The sequence below is a fragment of the Hyposmocoma kahamanoa genome, unplaced genomic scaffold, assembly GCF_003589595.1.
Source record: "Hyposmocoma kahamanoa isolate Upper Pololo Valley unplaced genomic scaffold, ASM358959v1 82497, whole genome shotgun sequence".
NCBI classification, from domain to species: Eukaryota; Metazoa; Arthropoda; class Insecta; order Lepidoptera; family Cosmopterigidae; genus Hyposmocoma; species Hyposmocoma kahamanoa.
Window position 1 is genome coordinate 1 of NW_020654151.1, and position 8,705 is coordinate 8,705.

Sequence of the window (8,705 nt, forward strand, 5' to 3'; positions counted from 1 at the left end):
ACCGTTTTGAAATGTTAAAAGTTAAATTAGCCGCGTACTGAGTACTGTCCGCGAAAGGGTTAAAAAATAGTATAATATACATACTATTTTTTAAAAAGCACTTAAAATGTTGTATTTTGACAGGTACTTTTTAATTGTATTTGTAATTGTATTTGAAATTGCGTGTCCAAGTTTATCATTACCTAGTTAATAATTAGATATAATTACTACGTAATATTTATCGGCCATACAAATAGAAAATCCGAGAACCTTTGTCTACTAGATCACGAAGTTACCATAACCTCTGTATTATATATTACTCTGCACTAAATAAATGAAGAAAACAATAACAGAATGAGTCTCAGACATAAGAAACTCCTCTCTTTATCCCGTTTAGATGATGATAAACAGCCGTACACAGCACAATTCACCATTATAAATAGTAACGTATAATTATGTTATTTATATTAACGTACAAGTTTCGTAATGAGAAATGAAAACTATATTCAAATATCAAAGCCGTCTTAGCGCGAAAACGGCTCGCCGACAGCCTTGTAGCCGTTCAGTCAATGTGCGAGGCGTGTTATCTACATTTAGGGAGGGGCGGGGAGTCCATTCTCTGTACTTTTTGTCCTCTGGTATGGTGTCAGTGAATGCATAAAACTCCTGCAGTTTACCTTCGAGAGCGTTCTTGAGCTGCGCCCTTTGGGCCTCGAGCGCGTGTTCCTGCTGCCGCTTGTAACGCTCCACGACGCGCGCACGCGCTGATCGCTCGCCGGCCGCGTAATAACGTTCCGGTTTTTGCCCATTGCGTTGAAGTTCGGGCCGTAACTGCGACAATAGGCACATTTTCAAAACTTAAATATGTTTGTTCTAGCACATACTTTTACTCTAGAACAAATTTGTCCTCGCAACTCCTGGCGTAACTCGTATTCATAGCCACCTAATGTGGCTCTTCTATCACACTAGGAAATCACAAAACCAACCACAAAGTCGATTGTCCAGAGTGACACAGCATAATGCATTTTGGTGAATTTACTACTAAGAATTACCTCAATTCTCTTAAACAATTCCTCAATAAGTCGTATAGCTTGAAGCTTCTTCTGTGCTTTAAGAAGCTTCCTCTGCTCCTCCATCACCTTGCTATTCAGATCCACATCTTCTCTCTCCATTAGTTTGGCAAGTTGCTTCTTTTTTCTTCTTTCTTCTCGTTCTCTCATCTTCTCCAACTTCTCACGCTCGCCGTGCTCATACTTCTCTCTTAAATAATGATAAACGATTTTTTTAACTGTCTCTTTTTGTCTGTAAAGAGAATTAATCATTCACACGACAGATGGATTGTAAATTTAAGTCTTGCAAACAGCTTCAACAATGGAATTAATAAGGCATATGAGGCATTCTTAATCTCTTATGTAATGGTTATGAACTAATAACTTGTTTAGGTATAATTTGTAAAGCAAAAATACCATGATAGTTGTGAAGTATAATGCTAAACATACCTTTCCCTTGCTTCCCTCTTGGCCTGTTTTTCTTTTTCTTGACGCTCTTCATCATCTTTGGCCCTCTGCCGCGCCAATAGCCTCTCTCTAACAATAGATCGTCTCTTCACAGCTGCATCAGTCATATGCTTCGTCTTATCAAAGTCCACTTTAATGCCACACCACTGGGCAACATCCTCATTTTTACGCAACAGCTTTTTACCTCGTAGGGAATCCATGCATCTTACAAAGCCGACATATTCACTAAATTGAATGTAAGCTTCAAAGTACAGTGCTTGATCTTGTGGTGGAATTGATACCCCTCTCATTGCAGACTTCATTTGCATACGAAATGGGTCAGCTGCAGGGACATCAATTTGACGTATATTGCCGTACTTTTCAAAAATTTTTTTGACTATGCTCTCGGAAGGAGGTGCATTTTCGTCATGGTCTCTTTCATGACGAAACCAATGGACAGGTAAGTTGGTTATGTGCACTGTGTCTGGTCTCTCGCCTGGTTTCATTTCATCCATGTCTGTCGCATCGCGGAAAAAGGAATCCCACGAATGTCGACTCGGGAAATCTAACTTTGCTTCAGTCACTTTTACTTTCATTGGGTCAGGGTAGTCATTTAACTGTATGATACGGTCTTCCAGTCTCGCGATCACCCGTTCTAGCCTATCCCGCTGCTCCAGTTCCGCGTCAAACCTAACCACTTCCGTACTATGTTTTGCCACTTTCAGTATAGAGAAGCCATCAGGTTGGATCATTTTGCGTAGCTTCTCCATTAATTCCCAATTGGAAATGGATTTGCCATGAACCTTGTGAGAAGGGAGCTGCACAGAAATGTTTAGCTTTGCAAATGGCTTTAAATACAAACGCTGAGGCAAATATAGCGCCACAGCGTCTGAAGTATCCCTACACACTTCGATGTTCATTGTGAAAATAAAAATGTAATCAAGTGTACAAATCTAACTTAAAACTAAGTTTATGACAAAGAAAAGCCTAAGCACCTAGGATGTTAAAAAATTGGAATGGCTAATACAAAAATGTTATTTTTAATTCTACAATAGCCAAAGATTCGATGAAAATATGTAATGAAAATATAAGAAAAATTAACAAAGTATGAAATGACCAAATAAACGTTCGCCGACAGCTCCCATTTCCTTGGCACTGAAATTAATTTTCTAGTCCACAAATTTTTCATAAAATATCTCAGATTTCACTGTTTTAATTAGTTATTTCACTGATTAGACGATTTGTAATAAAAATCTTCGATCTCCATGATTGTTTGTTTCAGGAATTTTTTCTTTTTCTTTTTTTTTTACATCAAGTGTGGCTATGACTGCGCTTTCATACTGCCAAACAAGCTGTCGGTGATTTAAAAATAACTTTTAATTTCATTATCCATTTCCAGCAGCAGGACATTTTATGGGTTGAAACCATAGGGGATAGAAAAAAAATAAAGGAAGTTACAACATTAATTAAACATTACAGTATGTGTTCTATACACATATTCTAGTAAAAGTAACGAGCATTGTTACAATTTGCCCGGTTGGTGGTTAGCTTTTCAATCCTCTAAGTGGTTAGCAGATCAAATGAAATTGTTGTACAGCAACATAAGGTCAACAGCACGTTAAACGACCCATTCACTACCTGCATGCCGGACCGCAGCGCAGGCAAGAGACTACTACCACACTATGTTGCGTATCATAGTGGTTTGTGCTGCGTACGGCCCCACGTATGAAGTCTCGCAGAACACATTGCAGGATGGCTTGCACGCTGCGACTACACACTTCCATTCCGTTTCGCCGCAATATAAATTGAGCCATAAGATTTAGAGACAATAATACCTCTTACGATAAGAACGATCCGACGTGCAAGCTTAATGTACTAAACGACATACTAAACTTAATCTCATGCTCCTACCAGTGGGAGTATCCAGTACATCGAGTATATACACCCAGTAGGAGCACGTGGAAACGATCGTGATTTGAATATTTCATCGCAAAAATGACACTACAGTGATCCCTTCACGAACTTTAACTTCTCTTCCTGCTTATAAACCTTACGAGGATGGAAAAAACAAATAGTCTATATAAGAGATAAACGGCGCTTAGAACCATCAATTTTATCATCAGCCTGTACTATGAATAGTACAGTTAAGAGACTTCTACTCCCTACACCCTGCTTGCTTGCCTATTGGTCTCAAACTAAGGAATGCTTGCTATGAGTATAGGTATCAGTTCGAGGAACTACTGAGACTAATGGTCGTATTCCAGAACTTTACTCAATGCTCAAGTCAGGATTTGAGTATGGTTTAAAGCACTCGAAATCATACTCAAATCCCTGCCATTAGGGTCGTATTTCCAGTGCAATCCTGATGAGCATTGAGTAGAGTTCTAGAATACGACCCTAAGTCCCAAATGACAAATCAAAAATCCACAGAACAAATGGGAAAAAATACAAGTAGTTTTGTCCACAGAGCTAGTGGGAGTAAAGGATTTAATCCAGGACACTACATTTTCCAGTTTCCAGTTTCATCGTTCGTTAGTCGTTCGTCGGAAACTGCATCTTTTCCGCGCCTTTTTCTTTTTTTCTATTATAAGCCTCCAGTATAATATAGCTACCCGATCGGACCGGTTCCGATTTGAATTAAAATCAGTTCGATCAGTTGTGTGCACAATACGGGAGCGCGAGCGTACGATCGGCAGGCTTATTAACGGAGTGCCTGATTGAACTGATAAAAATTTGATTACTATAGAAAATACGTTATTTTATTTTTTCCTTTCAAAAAGCATTTGTGTAACAGTTTTTGTAAAAACAAACACCGTTATAGAAATTCGATTCATGGTCGCGCTCGCGCCGCCGCCGCCAACACCTTATCGTCGGCGCGCCGCCATTGGTTGTTCTATTTTCGGCGTTCATGTCTAGACAATACCCAGAACACCTCTAGAAGAGATCGTCTCTCAAATTGGTCCTACCGAGAATCCTTTTCAGACCGTTGGTTCCACTCTTGGTTCCGAAACCGGTCATCCAGCGTCCAGACCAAACCGTTGGGTCACCGAGATCGTCAATTTTGTATATTAAACTAAATCAAAAGTCGTATGTTGGGTATAAACTATGAGATGTTAATAAAATTAAACACAAAAATATGTAATAAAAAGAATTATTTTTTTATTTCGTAATACAGAATCAATGACTCCACAAACACTTGAAGAGCTATTGCGTAAAGTGAATTACCAAATAGGTTATGGGCTCAACTTGAAAAAGGTTTCTAGACCTTTCTCAAATTAAGTCATGTACTTACTCTACGTCATAAATAATTTAGCATAACTTACACTGCTCTGCATTACTGTTATTAAAAGATATAAAAGATCTATTTTTGCGTAAAGGCAGTGGATGTACCACTCTTAACACCAGAACCAGGTGTGAGAAGGAAGAGATTTCATTTTAAGTGCTTACACGAGATCTAGGTCTAGACAGATCTAGACAGGTATATTGGCTCTCCATCTTATAAGGATAACAGAATGGATCAAAACTGTATTCAGATTAAAAACTGATCAAAGAATATTTTCGCCGAAGGGCTCGATCGTGGTGGTAGAGATACCGACCGCGAATAAGTGAAACTCGACTGTGTATCCTAACCCAATAGAACAGTAGTAAAATGTTGCTAAAGGGCAAGATTGTAATTTTTCTTCAATTAACTTCGCGGTAAATCGTTATCTTTATGGTGGCCATTTTGAAACTCGCGAACCCAGATTGAATAGAATATTTTTATCAACGTTCAGAAACTGATTGTTTGCAAGTCGTTACAGAATCCTTTAGTAGATCAACGACAGATACAGGTACTAACATTCTTCCAGGGATTAACAATTAGGACTTACAATCTGTACTAATACACATTGAGAAATTGTTAGTGTCTATTCTGTTATCCTTTAACGGAACTTATGAAATGATTATTGATTTTTAATATACATATAAATGAAATCTCGCCTGAGTCAGTATAGCTACAAATAGGAACTAGCTTTCGCATTTCCTAAAATTAGGAAACTAACATATTTGTTTAAACAATTTTCACTGGATGTCTTTGTCACAGCTAAAGAATGTAACCGATTTCCATGTTTCTAAACAATTATTGTGTTTTGTGAAAGCATATTATATGAAAACAACACAATGGCCCCCTTACAATAAGTTGAATTCGTAATTAATATCATATTTTGATACGAAATTAATTTGTAACTCGACTGAGGTTATTCATAAGTACCGATTTAAATCGATTCTGTCAGTAATATCGACAATTTAAGAATCTCTACAATTTTAAAATAATTGTGATGAACAATTTCGTTACCAGTCTCCTCCGCACGATTCAAACAATACCTAAACATTAACTACAAAATAATACTTAGTTATATTAAGGATTATTTTATATTGTATCTAAATAGTATTGCTAGAAACACTGCATAAATGCAGAACTTGTATTTACATGTGTACAAGAGTAAATTGGACATACAAAAATCTCCCAACCGCGCGAAAACCACATCTCATACAAAAAACCCAAACAAAACGTTTACTCTGTTGGTACGAGAAATAATTAAAAATAAAATTCTCAGTCTTTATTAAATAGGTGATAAATACTAAATTAGATCTGCTGATTTACAACGAAGTATCATACAATTTGTACAACATTGGAAATTGACTCGTCCTAACGTAGCTTCTAGGTTTTTTACAATTTGTTCGCGACATCTCGTCTATAGTTTCGACTACAAATCACCACGCTTTAAGAACACTTCTCGCCTATAAGTATTTATAAAACCACACCATCTATTTCGATGGAAGCCCTTAAAATCAGTACCACTCACGCATGCAGGGTAAACGTCACAAATCGTTGACATTCACTTATACTAACAGCAACTCGTTAGTTGGCGCGCGCGCGCTTGGCCGGCTGCGCCTGGTGCGCGTGCGCCGAGTGCGCCGCGTGCGCCGCGTGCGCCGAGTGCGCGGGGCGCGGCGCGTGCGCCGCCGGCGGCGTGTCGTCGCTGGTGGAGCGCAGCATGTACTTGAACTGCGGCATGTGCTGCATCACGTCGCGGATCTGCACCAGCGCGAGCCCGTTCTCGCCCGCCGCCGCCGACTTGCACTTGCCCGAGTTGCGCAGCACTTGTAGTTGGGTTCTGCGGGTCGGACGAAAAAAGTTCAATAGCTATGTACTATAAATGCCCTGTCAAAATGGTTTAAAAAGACGCGCACAATTTTTTTAAAATAATATAGCGTCATGGGACCAACAAGTCGTGTGCCCGGTGGTAAACTATATGCCTATCCATAACAGTTGCAGCGCCCCTGGGAGCTTTAAATGGCAAAGATCTGAGGTGCACTGCGCCTGTCACCTTGAGGCACAAGTTGACAAGTCCCGTGTGCCTGTAATTTCACCAGCACCCTTACCCTTCCATACCGGAACGCAGTAATGCTTACATTACTGCTTGGCGGTACAAGTAGAAATAGAAACTCCCTGGACGAGATCTTTCACAATAAGTTCCACCGCTACTAAATGAATTTAGTGTACGATTCGTCCCTAAGCACATTCTGAACAAAATTGTGGTAATAAGTAAGAGATGGGTCAATTTGATTCGGCCCATTACTCTTGAAAAGCAGCGATACAACAATGCAATGGGACTTACGAGTTAGGTCTATACAGCGTGATCGCGAGGGCGTCGAGCATAGCACGGCAAGTGGACAGCGAGACACGCGGGAAAAAGTGGCTGGCCAGGTCCGGCAGGGTCATCAGCAGCTCTGTGTACTGGTACGGCTTCGCGTTTATGCACGGCACCATCGTGTTCTCTACTAGCGCTTTTTGAACCTGCGGGAAGAAACGCTTGGTTTAGTTATGAAATATAACCAATACACCGTCGTACACTGATGTCGAGTGATTTTTAGTTACCACAAACTTTAGAAAGTAACTAATGGATAAGCCGTCATAATGGATATTGTCATTCTTCATGAGAGTGTAACTTTACTACAATAGTCGATTACAGGTGAAAGTCGAGATATTTTATTTATGGGTAAAATAAATGCACATTTTACCACCATTTGACCTGAAGTGACATGCACGTCTCTAACTAGTACAAGTTATAGCGTTCAGGGAATAAAGCTGCAAGAATCTTGAGTATATCCATAACAAAAGGGGTGAAGCTTCAGCCTACGTCTAGTCTCCCGTTGATGGAAAAGGGACAGTGGGATTTTTTCATACAATTCAATCACACCCTGCGTGTTATCCCGTAATAGCAGGCAATTTTATGGCGGTGTTCAAGGTCTCGCTGCTTCGCCTCTACTAAATCACCGATAAGCCTCGACACGTTTATCAATGAATATCCGCCTTTTTAATATCCAAGTCTAGAATTGAATTACTCTAAGCCATAAGCTCCCTGACTTTTTGGCTCACTGCCCACTTAGGGAAGATAAAAAAAAACACGTATTTTTTTCTATTAACACATAAAATTACAAGGGAAAAAAATATACATATGTAAGAGTGTAGTTTATTTAGATCATTCAGGAAATTTTTTTCTAATGCTTCCGAGCCCCCTACCTAGGACTCTTCAGCGCCCACTGAGTGGTGGTAGGGACCACCTTGGGAAACTACGCTCTAAGCTGATGTAGATAGAATCGGGTAGTGTAGTGATTGTCCAGTATCGAATACTCTGCTAGCTTAACTACGGAGCGGCCATCTTTCCTGGGGTCGGTGTCATAGTGACTATTACTTCAAACTGACCAGGCTCAACTGGGCCTGGTAGTGGGGACAGTATCACCTTATTGAGTTCGAATTTGGTAAACAAGTGCTAGTTAACAATGACTCGTGTTCTTACCTTATACGGCGTATGGTTGCCAGTGATGTTGATTTCGGGGATAGGCGTGAGGCGTTTGCGCGTGTCCACGTTGTGAGACGTTGAGTGGCCATTCATAGAACCCGTTACCTGTGGCGGTACACTGTAACAAACAAACAACCTTCATATAGGTTCATCATCATCATCATATACAGCCTGACTTCATCCACTGTTGGGTATAGGCCTCCAAGCTTCTGTGCCACTCCCCACGATCCCGTGCCAATCTCATCCAGGTTCATATAGGTTACTCGGCAAAAAAGAGGACGACAGACGTACGCGTTTTTCTTATGACGTCATACATAACATAGAACTGGCACTTATTCAAAGTATTCCTTTTTTTTCAGACGGTTAACCGACTAACACTACAGGA

At 40.0% G+C, this 8,705-nt stretch overlaps 2 protein-coding genes across 2 annotated transcripts; both read right to left on the reverse strand.

The window, feature by feature from the left end:
* Window positions 1–570: 570 nt before the first annotated feature.
* Window positions 571–2,624, reverse strand: LOC113234291 (A-kinase anchor protein 17A-like; the record flags this gene model as incomplete). The annotated part of the gene is made up of 3 exons (XM_026469591.1): window positions 1,479–2,624; window positions 1,032–1,239; window positions 571–810 (listed from the first exon to the last, which is right to left on the reverse strand). Coding segments are annotated over exons 1-3 (1,365 nt in total), but the record flags the coding sequence as incomplete, so codon positions are not given.
* Window positions 2,625–6,177: 3,553 nt separating this feature from the next.
* Window positions 6,178–8,459, reverse strand: LOC113234290. Its single transcript, XM_026469590.1, has 3 exons — window positions 8,318–8,459; window positions 7,136–7,314; window positions 6,178–6,631 (listed from the first exon to the last, which is right to left on the reverse strand). The coding sequence occupies exons 1-3, from the start codon at window positions 8,411–8,413 to the stop codon at window positions 6,376–6,378; spliced, it is 531 nt and encodes a 176-aa protein (XP_026325375.1). The 5' UTR covers window positions 8,414–8,459; the 3' UTR covers window positions 6,178–6,375.
* Window positions 8,460–8,705: the final 246 nt, after the last annotated feature.

Excerpts from the sequence above, each read along its gene's own strand:
- LOC113234290 (XM_026469590.1), bottom strand. The coding sequence starts at position 8,413 with ATGAATGGCCACTCAACGTCTCACAACGTGGACACGCGCAAACGCCTC. Across the intron at positions 7,315-8,317 it reads GCAACCATACGCCGTATAAG|GTTCAAAAAGCGCTAGTAGA; the intron begins GTAAGAACACGA and ends TTCTTCCCGCAG. Across the intron at positions 6,632-7,135 it reads ACGCTGTATAGACCTAACTC|AACCCAACTACAAGTGCTGC; the intron begins GTAAGTCCCATT and ends TCCGACCCGCAG.